General features: G+C 34.8%; 2 protein-coding genes across 2 annotated transcripts; one reads left to right on the forward strand and one right to left on the reverse strand.

Moving 5' to 3' along the window:
• Positions 1-269: 269 nt before the first annotated feature.
• Positions 270-9,554, reverse strand: LOC106673922 (deformed epidermal autoregulatory factor 1). The gene is made up of 10 exons (XM_014406313.2): positions 9,128-9,554; positions 3,578-3,703; positions 3,401-3,523; positions 3,199-3,344; positions 3,042-3,141; positions 1,364-1,499; positions 1,174-1,301; positions 952-1,115; positions 797-884; positions 270-735 (listed from the first exon to the last, which is right to left on the reverse strand). The coding sequence occupies exons 1-10, from the start codon at positions 9,329-9,331 to the stop codon at positions 541-543; spliced, it is 1,410 nt and encodes a 469-aa protein (XP_014261799.1). The 5' UTR covers positions 9,332-9,554; the 3' UTR covers positions 270-540.
• A 1,797-nt stretch (positions 9,555-11,351) lies between these two features.
• Positions 11,352-11,845, forward strand: LOC106673735 (10 kDa heat shock protein, mitochondrial-like). The gene has a single exon (XM_014405946.1). It carries the CDS (start codon positions 11,482-11,484, stop codon positions 11,776-11,778), a length of 297 nt encoding a protein of 98 aa, XP_014261432.1. The 5' UTR covers positions 11,352-11,481; the 3' UTR covers positions 11,779-11,845.
• Positions 11,846-15,524: the final 3,679 nt, after the last annotated feature.

Below are 15,524 nucleotides of genomic sequence, written 5' to 3' on the forward strand. Positions count from 1 at the left end.
GTATCGGTAAGGAGGAAAAAATTCCAGAAGATGAGCATAGTTGGAGGACACGTATGTAATATAAATTTCAAATATTTTATTTATCATTACAATGTACAAATATTCCAACATTACAAAATAAACACAAAAAATACTTAACAAAACTCTTTAATTAAGTATCAATTTAATAAGAACAAATTAATAAACTTTTGTTTTAACAGTTTCACTTTTTTTTTATAATTTATAAATACGCGATGAATTTTGAACAATACGAAATTTAAATATGCATTTATCGTTTCTTTTTTTTTAAGTAAATAAAAGTGTACGCCTTAAAAGATAAAATAAAAAAGAAAAATGTATAAAAAGTTTCAGGGTTCTGTTCATTTTTACGCTGGTTTTTCGACCGTTGTCTGCAGCCGATTTATACAGTACAAACATTAAAATAAAAATATCCCGCACATAAGAAGTTTCAATTTATGTGAAATTGTAACAATTAATTTAAAATTGTTTAAGAAGAAAAAAAAGTTACATAAAAATCTACAGTCTTGAAATGATACAAAATTATTCCTGAACCCCGAGGACTTGGTCGGATGACTCTACGATCAGCATGATCGACGAACTCTGGTCGTTGGTCGCACTCCTGACACACTCGACCTGGTGGCTACCCCAGTCTTTCCTCTGGCAGAACGCCGAGCAGTACGGCGTCCTTCGACACAAAGAGCACTCAGCGAAGGCATCACGGTTACAGTTGGCACACTGAAAAAAAATCAACCAAATTAATCCGAACAATAATTTTAATTTTTTTTATTCAAAATACTTTTTTATTGTCCGAGCTGTCATCCGTGGGCTGTAGGCCGACAGTTGTTATAGACGGATCAACCACGTGTACCGTCGAATCAAAAACACTATAATTAAAGTTCAGTTATGTTTTGTTTTATTTTAAGAAACATTTCAAAAGAATTATCAGCTAACCGTGAACATGCAACTTGGGCTTCGACTCTTGCAGTAAGAACTGCCTGTTCCTTTTCTCTTTTATGGTCAGAAAGCATTTGCTCCTTCTCCGCTTTCCACTGCGATTTCACATCATCGACTTCTTTTCTTAAGCTGAATACCAGTTTCATTAATTTACTAGTCATCTACAAATATTATTCCTTTAAATTATCACGCTTTATTTGTTATATTAAACAAAGATACCTTATCGAGCCTATTAAGGGTTTCGGTTATATTGGATGAACCGTTTGTCGAATCATCCAATTCTGTTTTTGAAACGACATTACCCGCCGAATTGGAGTTATTCGCCGACTTGGTCGGTTGTTCTATATCTAAGGGAAAAATTATAAAATTAAATCAGTTCATCAAGGGTGGAGTAGGGGGTCTTAATCACCTGAATCGTAACTCTCTTCCCCGTTTGTGGAGTTGCCATTATTGCTTAATTCTATTTTTGTCTTCCTCGAATCATCGTCATTTTGTTCCCTTTTTCTTTTTCTCCTGTAAGGTGAAAATAGTCTAACTGGACCGACCTAAAATTAAATTAATATATTTACTTGAACAGCTTAGTCGCTCAATAATTTTACTTTAACATTTGCATCGCCATCAGTGAAAAAGCAAGGAGAACCACCATGGCGGGAAACCCAATATTTTTAACTAAAAAAACTACAACAAAACTTTTTTTGGCTTATGTTTATTTATTTAGTACAATGAGACATTGTAGATATCTCATTTAGAAATGAAACGGAAAAAATTCAGCGATGAAGTTAAGGAGGGGTGAAACAGAGTAGCCCACCAGAAAACTGATCGATTATAGTGAAAAGTCGAAGTGTAAGAGACAGAGGACAGCGTGGTGAGCGACTCATGCCACGCCGGGACGATCGAGAGGAGAGGGGCTGGCCAGCGAGGACAGGCCATGGAGAAAAAGTAAGCTCGCGAAAGGAAAAAAATCATTTTCCGAAAGTTTTGAATTTTTTCACCGGGACTAGGACCTAGAGGGAATCCATCAAAATCGGAGAGATCGCCAAGGGGCTCCGGAGTGTGGCAGTGAAAATCAGTCCAGACCAGAGTTTGTTTTTTTTAATGGCTTTATGTTCTAGCATATTAGCCAATGACAATTATGCGTATTCGTTTTGAGGGGGGAAGGGTAACGTGAAAAAAAGGCCAGAGGCGACGGCGGGAATTGAACCCACGACCTCGGGGTCTACGAGCTGAGAGTCTCTCACGCTAACCACTCGGCAACCGCAGCCCCCTTAAGATTTAGTTTTTTATAAGTGAAGATTTCTTTATTTTAGCAAGATATACGTATTATTATTATTATTATTATTTTATGTGAGTTGGCCCCTACAAGGATTTAAATTTTAAATTTGGAACGAGTTTTATTATTATTATTATTATTTTATTCAATACACGTTTCTGTTTATTTTATTTATTTTGCCTTTCAAATTTTCAATTCAAGCCTTATTATTTTGTTGTTGCCAACCAGACTGGATATTTCATACGGTCACTATTCACTGGGAAAAAAATAGTATAGTTACTGCTACATCCCCACGAAAGACGTGATAGTACACAGTTGATGGAAATTTTTTGGATAACATACAAGCAATACAGCAAATTCTAGTCTTTTAAAATAGGAAACGACTTTTTTTAAATTTTTTTGTTTACAAAAACGTGACTGATGGCCTCTCCGTCCTCTTCGATAGTGTGACTAGTGGAAGGGCGATTTGGCGGCCTTTACGAATTTTCAATGACAAATTAAAGGTTGAATTATGAATTTAAAAAATAATATACATACTTTGAAAATTATGAAAAATTTATAACAAATATTTTAACAAAAAGGGTCCGGATAAACGGGTTTCCACTGTATGTTCAATTATGACTGCTAAACATATACGGATTAAAATAAAATTATAGTTTTTAAACATGTTGGCATCCTGTGTCATTTTCAAGAACTATTTTATTTCTGGAAAAAAATTTAAATAAAATTTACATTATTCCAGTTTCAAAAACACTTTTAACAAAAAGACAAAAAAATCATCTATATTAAGAAAGTAATTTAAAAAAATTAAACTTACAGCTCTGTCATCGTCGCAGCAAGCTGAGCATGTGCAACTGGTTGCATGAGGTGTAAGGAAGCCTCCCTCGATTAAAGAATTAAGACTCCGGCCTCCAAACCTTAAATCAATATTTGATATGACGACAAAATCAAACAAACAATTATTAAAAAACAACCTTATGCTTCTTTTCCAGTCCTTGCTAGAACCTCGCCCGCACAGAATTTCAAACTCGCTCGGCGTATACCACTGGTTTCCGTAGAAAATGCATCTCCCACGTCCGCCAGATCCGAAACGTGACTTGTGCAATTCGGCACTCGTGCTCTTTAAAAATTAAACATTTTAATTTGCATATAAAAAATATTTGTTTATCAATTTACCTTGCATCTAATTGGTATGACAGGCTGAGCTGCCGAGGCCAGCCACGACGCGTTGTTCGGTACCGTCCCTTCTTCAGTATTGTTCTCAATGACGATATGCGTTGTGGCCTTAAGGTGGCCATTCTATAATAGCTTATTATTCATCAACATTAAACGCTAGTAATAAAAAAAAATTACCTCGCTTCTTGTAAACCACTGTGTACGATGACTAGGCTCATTGCATTCTTTCTCATGATGACTGCTGTCACAAATACAACTGTTGTCAACGCAAAGAATCGGTCTCAGAGAGCTCGTGCTGGCCAACTGAAATGATAAACCGTACAATATAAAAAAATACTGCCTGAAGAAAACTCAACAAAATAAAAAATGCACTATTATACGCCATACAATAATTTAAGTCGATGTCCTTCACCCTAAATTTCACAGCTAAATCTGTCATTGTTCATAAATCAAATTAGCCAATACTCATAAAAGATCCTGAGACGTTTTTAGATGAAAAGTTTAAAAAAAACTCGAGGGTCTGGGCACAAGGCACTCGGACATTAAATTCATGACAACGTATCCTAAGACAAGGAACACTCAGCACAGAATAACAATAAACATATACCACAGAATAACAATGAGGACACAATTGATTATATTATAATTAATATATTTTATTCATTAAATGATTGTTACATATGTAATTAAAACATTATTTGAACTTGCCGCTGCCGATGTTACAAAACCACTATTGACAGTCAAATTTGCAGCTATACGTAGCCTATAGTTCGTTTTCCTTGCAGTATCTAATGTTTTCGCAGCATCAACCTGTGCAGAAGTTCTCGACAATGCAAGGCGATGTCTGTATTCGCGTTGTCGTTCTGCATTCGATGTTGGATCAACATTTGTTAGTGGAGTTGTAGATAGAAGCCTATAGTTCCTTTTTCTTGCACTATCTCTTTTTTTTTTGCAGCCTCAATCTGCGCAGGAGATCTTGACACTGCAAGGCATTGTCTATATTCACGTTGTCTCTGTGCATTCGATGTTGGATCAACATTTGTTAGTGGAGTTGTAGATAGAAGCCTATAGTTCCTTTTTCTTGCACTATCTCTTTTTTTTGCAGCCTCAATCTGCGCAGGAGATCTTGATACTGCAAGGCGTTGTCTATATTCACGTTGTCTCTGTGCATTCGATTTTGGATCACCATTTCTAGATGATGATTCATTTGATTTTGGATCACCGGTTGTAGACGACCATTCGGACATGTTGCTACTTTCGAAGTTCTCTTCACTCTACCGCTATATCTGATTTGCTTCAGTATTGTCAATTGAACGGCGATGCCTCTATTTCTAATTTGCTTCAGTTGTCAAAGTATTGTCAATTGAACGAAGCGATGAGTCATACATTTGAACAAGCTGATAATACCATCGTTAAAAGCTGATAATACCTTCGAACGAGCCGATCATGCACGATAGCCAGAGCGTAATACAGCGAGAATCATGCCTCTAAGCACGCTAGGCTTTAATCGGTTACTCTCGGCTCGAGCGTAACAGGACAATGAGTCATACTTTTTTGCGAATGCCTCCTAGCGTTACCGATTTATAAGACATTGTCACATCAAAAACCATTTGACTAATTTAAGATTGAAATAATAGACCAAGTCTAATTATACGATAAAACTCTGTCATTGTTAACAAGCGTAACAGTTGATAATTGTAACAAACGAAGAATATTGGAACACATTTCAGAAATTTAAGGAAAAAAAAAGAATGTACGGAAATGGTGAGATTTAATAAAAATTAGAAGAAGAATATAATTTAATTTTCTTGTAGGTTACTATTTTGTTAAGAACAGTTAAAACTGTTGTCTTTTTTTTGTAAGATGTATATATTTCGAATCAGCCCTGCAAAATTGCTACAATATTCAAGGAACGCCTAATTATTGTCAGGTAAACCTATTAACCTGCCAATAATAGGTGTACCTGAAATATTTTAACAAATTTGTATGCTGAAGAGGAAGCAGGGCTGCTTTGAAATACAGTCGACTCTTGTTAATTCAAATTTCTTGATAATTCAAACTCCTAAGCAGGTCACTATAGTAAATCGAAAAAATCCTATGCATTTTGATACACTCAGTAATAAGAAATATTTTTTGTAAAAAGGGGAGAATAATAATTTCTATTGATCGAAATGGAGCCACGTCCCATTTTTAAAATGTGCACTTTTTCTTTGTTATATATATTCCTATAAATTTCCACCTATTGATTACTTCATTACACCTAAAGTTTCTTAGAATTTTCTCTAGTTTGTCAAAAATCATAATTTCATGGTGCACCAATTTTTTGTAGTTGTTTATATATTATGTTTTTCAAATCAATTTTGTTTTACAACATTTTTACCACTGCAATTGTTTTACAGATATAAAAATCAATAAAAAATTTTTTTTTTGAAATAATAAAATTGTTTCAATGAATGTATGGTGTTTAGTGACCGTTAATCGATATTTATTTAAAAATCGTGAGATGCGGTCTGGTGTGATGTAGGTTTCAGAAAAACATTTTCATTATCGTGCCAAAGTTTCTATCTTTATTGAGATCATCTTCAGGGCCTGGGATTTACAAACATTGTTTACATATAACAATTACATTTTGGATGTGAAAAAGTGAATTTATACAATGCAAAATATATTTTTTAAATACTTTGATTGAATTTGTATAAATTCACTTTTCCACATCCAAAATGTAAGTGTTAGATGATCTCAATAAAGATCGAAACGTTGGCATGATAAAGAAAATGTTTTTCTGAAACCTACATCACACCAGACTGCATCTCACGATTTCTAAATAACTTAATGATTATTTGGAGATTGTGAGGTGCGGTCTGGTGTGACGTAGGTTTAGTGGCAATTTGATTAACAGTATGCATAACAATTGCACATAGGATTAGCTAACAGGACAATACATGATATAATGTTTAAAAACATTATTGTGTCCATTTAACAAAATTATGGAATTAAAACCTATTATACTGTTATTTTTCAAATTCCTTTAATTAAATTTTCCTTCATAAAAAAAAACAACAATAGAATTTCTAATAAATTTTAATGCAATTTACAATAATCATTGACTAATGGTCACTAAACACCACTCAAATAAAAATAAAATAAATATGCTAAGGGAATGTAAATACTATACAATTGTCAATATCCCTATTCATTTTTGAGTAGTTTAGTTAGCACAAATATAAACATTAATTGAAACGATGATTTGGAGATTGTGAGATGAGACTTAGGTTTTAGAAAAATATTTTCTTTATCGTGCCAATGTTTTGATCTTTATTGAGATCACCTTCAGGGCCTGGGAAATACAAACGTTGTTTAAATTATACAAATACATTAAGATGTGAAAAAAGTGAATTTATACAATGCTAGAAATTTTAGGCTCAATCAAAGGATTTTATACTCACTCAAAGTGTTTGTTTTCTGTGTAGATGTGTCATTAATGTCTAGTGTGTCGTGTTGAGAGTGCCAGTGGAGATACAAAAAACATAAAACCAATATCTCACTGGCACTCTCAACATGACACACCAGACATTAATGACACATCTACACAGAAAACAAACACTTTGAGTGAGTACAAATGCTTTGATTGAGTCTAAAATTTCTATCATTGTATAAATTCATTTTTTTTCACATCTTACATGTATTTGTAAAATTTAAACAATGTTTATAAATCCCAGGCCCTGAAGATGATCTCAATAAAGATCAAAACATTGGCACGATAAAGAAAATATTTTTCTAAAACCTAAAAGTCTCATCTCACAATCTCCAAATAATCGTTTCAATTAATGTTTATATTTGTGCTAACTAAACTACTCAAAAATGAATAGGGATATTGACAATTGTATAGTATTTACGTTCCCTTAGCATATTTATTTTATTTTTATTTGAGTGGTGTTTAGTGACCATTAATCAATGATTATTGTAAATTGCATTAAAATTTATTAGAAATTCTATTGTTGTTTTTTTTATGAAGGAAAATTTAATTAAAGGATTTTGAAAAATAACAGTATAATAGGTTTTAATTCCATAATTTTGTTAAATGGACACAATAATGTTTTTAAACATTATATCATGTATTGTCCTGTTAGCTAATCCTATGTGCAATTGTTATGCATACTGTTAATCAAATTGCCACTAATTTCATGAGAAATTTCACCCCATAAATGTTGCAACGCTGAACTCATTTGTTGTAAGTCAATCGAAAAACCTCTGCAAAGCATCCCACATGTGATCAATGGTATTGAGGTCTGGAGACAATGGGGGAAGGGGCAGATGGGAAATTCCAAGGTTTTTTAAACATTGATGAACAACTCTGCCTCCATGAGGTCTGGCACTGTCATCCAGAAATCACAAATCACTGCAAATGGGATCCACGGTTTGAGAGATGTATTCCTCGATAACTTCTTAGACAACAGACTGCGGAGAGGTTGCATTGAACAACATGAAGTCCAGTTCATCCTCCAGTGTAATGCAAGCCCAGACCCATTGCACTGCCTTCTCCAAACTGCACTGAAACTGCATCCCCTGCTCTCGGTAGACTCTTCAGAGCCTGCTATATACAGACAGAAATGCGACATCAGTAAACATAACAGCATTGGTGTTCTCTTTTAAGCGCTCGCTGCACCATATTCTCTTGAATTGCAAATGCGGTAGCTGCATGTCGTCTCAAAGGGGTTACGATGTAAGGCCAACTTCCCACAAACGATTACGAATCGTTCGTGTTGATAAAGGTCTTGCCAAAGCGTCTTGTGCTTCATTTAGGATCTAACAGGCACTAAGGAAAGGGTTCCGTGTTGCAGCAATGACTGTCCTCCCTTAGCGATGAGATCCACTACGAGGCCACCTGGCACTTCCAGCCTCTCGGAATCGGGCTAAAGCCCGGCAGACCACACTGAAGAACACCAACTGCCTCTGCGATATCCACTTGCCAGTGACCTCGCTGACTCATTCTCACAATAATATTGCAAACTTCTGGTTCAACATGACGCCTTTGTGAAAGAGAATACAACTGGATTAAAATGGAGAAAAAAACGAGGTGTTTGTTTACAAAATGAGTAATCTTCATGTTTACTCTTCTTAAGTAAATCTTAAAATGCAGATTAACATTTGGTTTGTATTTTCTATTTTGTTTTATACAACTAACCAGAATATATCGGTTAATTTAATTATAATTAATAAAATAAGAATAAATTACAAATATTCCTTCTCGTTTTTGAGCAATTTAGGTTTAATTTACCCAGATGAAACCTTCCAATTATCACAAATGCACACCTCATGGACAAATCATATCAACAACATAACTTTATGATGTATAATTTATTTTATTTAAAAACTCATCATCATCTGTAATTTACTTTTTCTGTTGGCACTAGAACTTGAAAAATATCGTCAAACAGGACAATTAATTGTGACATTCAATTTACAAAACCCTATTGTTTTTAGTTTGCATTGTCACTTGAAATCATTATGTGTAGTGATATAAACATGACGATTTTGTTTTTATGTGAATCCATGACATCGCCTTCGACCGTCTTTGCAGGTTATGTGTGCAAAGCATCGTCTGAACTTAAAAAAATCCGTCTAGAGGCTAAAAATTCGTTTCTAAATTTATTTTTAAAAAATTGTTTATTTCCGAGTTGGTGTGATGGGCTAGTGGAATGTGGTAGGGTGAAAAATAAGAGATACCTGCAGTTGTTCTGGTGTGATGACGTTGAAGGCGGTGGTGCCGCCGGCGACGTTGATGAGGGACGCGACCGGGACGGAAACGGGCGCCGAGACGGTGACGGGGAGGCCGTCGACCGTCGAAACAGAAACTGTCGTCGTCCGAGGCGAGCTCTGCTCTTCGGCCCCTTCGGACTTGTCCGCCAAAGGATCGGCCATGTCCGGCATGAGGACGGTGAATCCGCCTTTTCCACTTTCGTCTGGCGAGCTGCGTCCGGCCCTCGGCCACCGGCCTTCCGCGGATCCAGGCTGCAAAGGGCAGCCCGTCTTCAAAGGCGAGAAGCGGTTCTGCGGAAGCGAGCCTCGTTCCTCGAGAGTCGAGAAGTAGAAGCGGGCGAGAATGCGAAAGGCGACGGGCGGCGACTGGTTCGCTTCCCCGCCGGACGGGCGCAGCAGGGGCGGACGAAGCGCTCAGCAACCACCGGATAATCCCTACCGATTAGCCGCCCTCTTTCACCTTTTCCTATTTTATTTTCCCGACCTTATTAAATCTATTAAAAACAATACTTTATTTATAACCGGCTGCCTTTTTTTTAAATATCCCAAGTCAATTGAACCTTCTTCAAAGTTCAATTTTCACTAAGTCTTAAAAAAAATGGCCACGCTTAAAGAACATTTGACCTGAAGAGTTAAGACCAGCATTTTGCTTATACAAGGGTACGCAGTTGACATCGTTATTGTAATTGGAGACAAATTAAACAAAAAGAAGCCTTAAATTAACTCTGAAATTGTGCCAAGATAGAGTACAAGTATAAACCCCTCAAAATCAAAAGAAACTGGGGTTAGGGATAAAAGTGGTGGCCCCAAGGCCTTCTGCACCTCGACCAGAGTAGATCTATTGTGCTTCTCTATTTTTTTAACTCACAGGCCAGCTTCAGGTTGTTAATCAACCTCCATAGTCTTCGGCAGATGGAGAATCCATGCCGTATTGTTTATTTTTGATTGAGTATATTTTTTTAGTCTTGCCAGTGGCTCCTTAGTGTAGGATCTTGCTTGCGGTGCACGTTTGCACCTGAAGAGCTAAGAACAATTTTTTCCTTATACAAGTGTACGCAGATGACATTGTCATTATCATTGAGGGCAAATTCAATCAAACTCTAGTTGAATTAATAAAAAAAGCCTTAAATTTAATTCTGAAATTGTGCCAAGATAGAGTACAAATATAAACCCTTCAAAACCAACCAGGAAAAGGAAGCTCGATGGAAGAAATTTCTTGTGATTTTCAGGACCATATTCATGCCATTAGAAATAAATCCTTTAAAAATTTAGGATTTGTACTCAGGCAAACTGCTGACTTTAAGAACCCTTTTGCAATAAAATCTCTGGTGCGCAGTCACTTAGAGTAGGCCAGTGTTGTTTGGTCCCGGGTTCTTTACATGATAAAAATGGTACAGAAAAAAAGCCACGAAATACCTGTATTGCAAATTATGCAATCACAGGAAGTACCATCATTACTCCTATGAAAGCAGACTTGCTTAGTAGGTCTGGATTCTCTGGAGGATAGAAGAGTTTTGGCTTCCGTTGGGTTTCTGTGGAAGATCCTAAATAATTTTATTGACTCTTGTTTATACCTTACTTTAGGGTTCCCCAGCGTCAACTATGGACCCATGAATTGTTTGGTACTTCATGGCACAGGACCAAATACGGGTTAGAGTCTTCAATCTGTGTATTACTTAAATAAATATGCTATCAATGTGGATCCTTTCTCCTCGTCCCTTCAAATCTTCAAAAAAAAAAATTTAAACGTGCTTTAAAATGTAATTGAGGGTTTATTTATTACTTTTGTTGTGCTATTTATTAATCTATTTATAATATTGATTTTTTGTTAAAAGTATAAGTGCTTCTTTGCTTATTTTTATTGCTATTATTTTTATATCCTTTTTTAGTAGTTTATATCATAATGATTGTTTTGTTGTGTTGCTTGACTGTCCTATGCTTGGGTACCTGACCTGTTTGGACTGTAAATATATTAAATAAAAATACATTTATTAGTTTTTGATGTGATAACATTTTTAATATGTAATATTGTAAATATTCTTTACAAAAAATAAAACAATTATTAAATTTATTTCTTCACTTTCATTTCTTCCCTAATTCACTGATTAATATGATATTCTCATCCTATTGTTTTAAACAATAATAATAAAAGAAAATTGGCATAAAATTGTCTGTTAAATCATATGAGAGATTCATATGATTTTTACATATAAGTAGGTAAGTGAGCATCATTTTAAAAAAGAGAAAACAACTGAAACTTCAAAAATACAAATTTTGGATAATCGTTTCATTTTCAAGTTAGGGCCGAGACATTTGCAGAGATGTTCAAGAAGGTGTTGCCCATGTTCGACAGAGTTTTAATCTTGAGATCGGAGCGTCAGACGAAGTCGAAAGGCGGAATAGTACTTCCGGAAAATGCTCAGGGCCGAGTCTCACACGGAACCGTGATCGCCGTCGGGCCCGGCGCCAGGGACCATAAAGGCGAGGTAGTCCCACCGCTCATCAAAGTCGGTGACAAAGTCCTCCTGCCCGAATACGGAGGGACAAAGATTGAGCTCGAGCCCAACAAAGAGTTCCAGCTATTCAGAGAACGGGACATTCTGGCAAAATTCAAATGATTACAATTGGTGAGAAACTTAATCGCACGTATTGGATGAAAAACAAATAAATGTCTTTTCAATTATATTTGAAAACCGTCTAATCAGGCTAAAATAATAAAAAGTAATTTGCTTATGATCTTTCAAATTGAACAATAAATTTTTAATTTTTTTGTTTAATGAACAACTTGATGTTGTTTATACAATTATAAATGATTTTTCTTATTTTATTCTTTTTATTATTATTGAAATTTTTATGTCAGCACGTATTTGTTGCGGTGGTTCTGGTTTTGAATTTCTTCTTTGTCATCTGAATTTTCTCACCCCTCGTAACTTTAATTAAACAATAAACTAGAAACGTACAACTGTAGATCAACATATTTGATTACACAAAGATCAATTATAGCACTGCTATTTCAAAATGTCCATAAATATCATATATAGATGATAAACTGTGACAGATGAAGTTCATCCGCTGCATTCATTTATTCGCTATTTTAATTATTTTAAATAAATTCCCAGTATAACTATAAATTTAAGAATTAAATCGTTTTCCAATTATAATACTTTTTTCAGTACGACAATTAGCAATTCAATGGGTTTTAAAATACATAAAGTCCAAAGGGTTCACAATGGCAGAACTATCAACCCTTGGGGTGTCAGTGTTTTTGAAAAAAAAAAAGCCTATAAGTATGTCGGGTTTGAATGCAGAGCCACTAGATTCGAACATGAGTGCCGTGTCAATGCCTAAATCGTTGCAGTTAGTGACACCCCTCAATCAACTCTTCCAACTTGTCTCGGCTTTCACTTTTCTGGGTCTGACACTGAATTGACTCATCCTGCATCAGGTTGCTCTTAGACAGAAAACTCTGTTCGACTCGTCTTGACTGGGAATTTTCACTTACCCAGGCTGACTGAGCCAACTGGGCGTTTTTGTTATTTCCCATCTACCCCTTTTTTATTATTTTTCCAACAAGGATGGAAGAAAGGGAAAGCAAAATCCATTGATCATCGCCCTTCTAGCAAGGGTTGGCCACTGTCTGTCCATCCATTCCCCTGGTCCTTTTCCGAAGAGCCCATTCGGCTGATTTAAATCCAAATTTATAGTGACCCTCAACTTGACAAGCCCTCATATTCTACAACTTTCTTTCAATAAAAAACTTCATTTTTATTATTTATTGGGACTACTTTTTTGTTGTATTTTTACTTAATCCTTCAATCCAGCCTAGTCAAAAGCCTAGGACAAGCACTGCCCCAAGAAAGCACTACAATATAAGGCACCAGAGAGGAAACAAAATTGGGGAGTATGCCATGTTACATTTTATCTGGATTAGATGATGTTGATGATGATGATCAGATATAAAGTCTGGGTTTGCACCCAGTACTGCAGCCTTATGTACTTTTCCTAGTTTCTTAGTTCAGTTTGACTCAATCTTTCTTTTAATTAAGCCATCGATGCAATTCTTTTTATAGGTCTCTTTAGTAACCTAGGTTTTATTTCCAATGAATGGATGTTTTGCTTTACTGACCAAATTAAAAGTTCATTATTCCACAGACAACATGGAGAAACCTCATTAACTGAACCTGCTTTACAAAGTAGTATCTTGAAGATAAAATTATCTGCAAAATTGAGTATGTGATGTAAATATGGCGCATTTTTGAAGTTGAACAGAGTTTGACAAGATAAACCAAATAGTGTTATTTCGAGCGCAGATAAATTCGCAAATTGTGAAAATAATCAGAAAATCTTTTCCGTTTATTGCGTTTTGATCGGGACTCAGACTGGAGAAACAGCCTTTAATGTTTTTCCTCAGGTGGCATTTAAAAAAAAAAAGAATATAGCTTAAAAAATTGGAGGACTTCAAGGCTCTCTTCTTTAACAGGCTTGACGACCTGCGTTTTGAAATCTCGAACGACTTGCTTATTATTTATTTTTTTATTTGCAAATGGTGAACTTTTGATTTTGATTTATATTTTGGGGTTTATGTTTCTATTTTGATAAATTAATTTTAAAGTGTGTAGATAAATCCACTTTGTTTCCATTTTTCTCCCTTCAGGTATCTTTTCGTTCTTAGATTTTGGCTAAACGTTCTGGCGGGGCAACTCCTGTTTAAATTGATTTATGAAGAGCATCTAAGAATTTCCTTTATATGTGATAGTTTCTACAATGGTTCTTTAATTGCGTGCTTCTGTCTTGAATATCCCATTGAACAGAGGACTTCTTATAACTCATTGTTTGATGGATCTACATTTTTGGCAATTTGGTATGTCGCAAAAGTGTTTAGAGCCAATCCAGATCATATTTTCTTTGGCCGACGTTGCCTCTCTGCTCTGTATGCCCTGGACAATCTGACAAGACTTTGATGCAATCCCAAACAGCTCTGGGCTTTACTACCGATGAGTTGCCTTTAGTGCCACCTAGTCTGAGCAGAAGGGTTATTCTTTTGTTGGAAATACTCAACCTTTTGATCCTCCTGGAAGTGTTCAATAGCCGCAGTCTCCACTTGAAAGACTTGATTAAGCCCATGTTGTTTATTTTCTCGACCAGTGGCCTGTGTAACGCCCTGACGTGAAAAGTCATGAAAGCATTCAACTTCTCTTTATATTTTTCTTTATTTTTTTAATAGTTTTAATTTTATTTCACACAAGATAAGCTTTAGAACCAACTCATTATCATAGATTATAAATGCAATTACTTATTTTAAATCAAGGGAAAAGTTAAAAAAATAAAACAGTCCCACTTTTCTGTATATTTATTGATTAATGACATTAATGCTGTCTTACATAAAATAATTAGCACAGCTTCTATACAAATTTTATTTTAGATTAAGATACTTTCACGATTGGTACATTGTTCATTCCAAATAACTCCAAACAACGGCAATCGCCATTAAATATTTTGTTCCCTTTCATGTGTTATTATATTGTAAAATTGTTATATTACAGAAGAAAACGGGAATATGTACAGACAGAAAATTGTATTTTGTTCTTTAACAAAAAAAAGGTACAAAGTATGAAGTTTTTTTTGTATGTTTTCAAAACCAAGTCGGTCAAAATCACAAAAATGTGTTCTGGGTTCTATTTAGGTCCTTGGATATGTCACATATGTTTTGTATTAAAAACATTCATTTTTTTAAATCTTTTGTTAAACAAATTTTACCCTTAATGCTTCACATTTAAATCGACAATCACTCTTTATCTCGCAAAGCAAAACTACAATATTTCAAATTATAACGATAAATTTTACTTATTGACGCAAGATAAAAAGGCTGAATATTGTTGCAATTCCTCTGGAATTTAATCAACATCGCTTATAACTAATTTATAATTAATAGTAATCTTTTTTTTTTCCATTATAATGAAAACGTCAGAGCAAGCAATCTAAAATAGGCACAAATCAATTACTAATTTTCAACAGATGCAAAATATAAAACATATATATATAATATATACAATATTTATTTTCCATTAGAATATTGAATGAGCTTTATAAAACAAATGATATTTCAAAGCAACTGATTGTACGATAAAAGAATCACTACTTATTTTAGGCCACGCTCCTAATGTACATATGTTGATTTTAATTTTAATTTTATTGGGCAGTGACTCTCAAATGTAGAAACTAGTTTTCTTTTTTTTTTTTCAATTTAACTGTTGATCACTCGTTTTTATATGCCTATGATTTTTTTTGCTATATAAAATTTAAATAAAAAAGTACTCTGTGCATGGCAGAGCTAGCTAAACCTCCTGTAAATACTATCACAAAG

This window comes from Cimex lectularius, unplaced genomic scaffold, assembly GCF_000648675.2.
Source record: "Cimex lectularius strain Harlan isolate CLEC.00 unplaced genomic scaffold, Clec_2.1 scaffold440, whole genome shotgun sequence".
Lineage (NCBI taxonomy): Eukaryota > Metazoa > Arthropoda > Insecta > Hemiptera > Cimicidae > Cimex > Cimex lectularius.

Excerpts from the sequence above, each read along its gene's own strand:
- LOC106673735 (XM_014405946.1), top strand. The coding sequence starts at position 11,482 with ATGTTCAAGAAGGTGTTGCCCATGTTCGACAGAGTTTTAATCTTGAGA.
- LOC106673922 (XM_014406313.2), bottom strand. The coding sequence starts at position 9,331 with ATGCCGGACATGGCCGATCCTTTGGCGGACAAGTCCGAAGGGGCCGAA. Across the intron at positions 1,302-1,363 it reads GGAAGAGAGTTACGATTCAG|ATATAGAACAACCGACCAAG; the intron begins GTGATTAAGACC and ends TTTTTCCCTTAG. Across the intron at positions 1,116-1,173 it reads CCCTTAATAGGCTCGATAAG|ATGACTAGTAAATTAATGAA; the intron begins GTATCTTTGTTT and ends TAATATTTGTAG.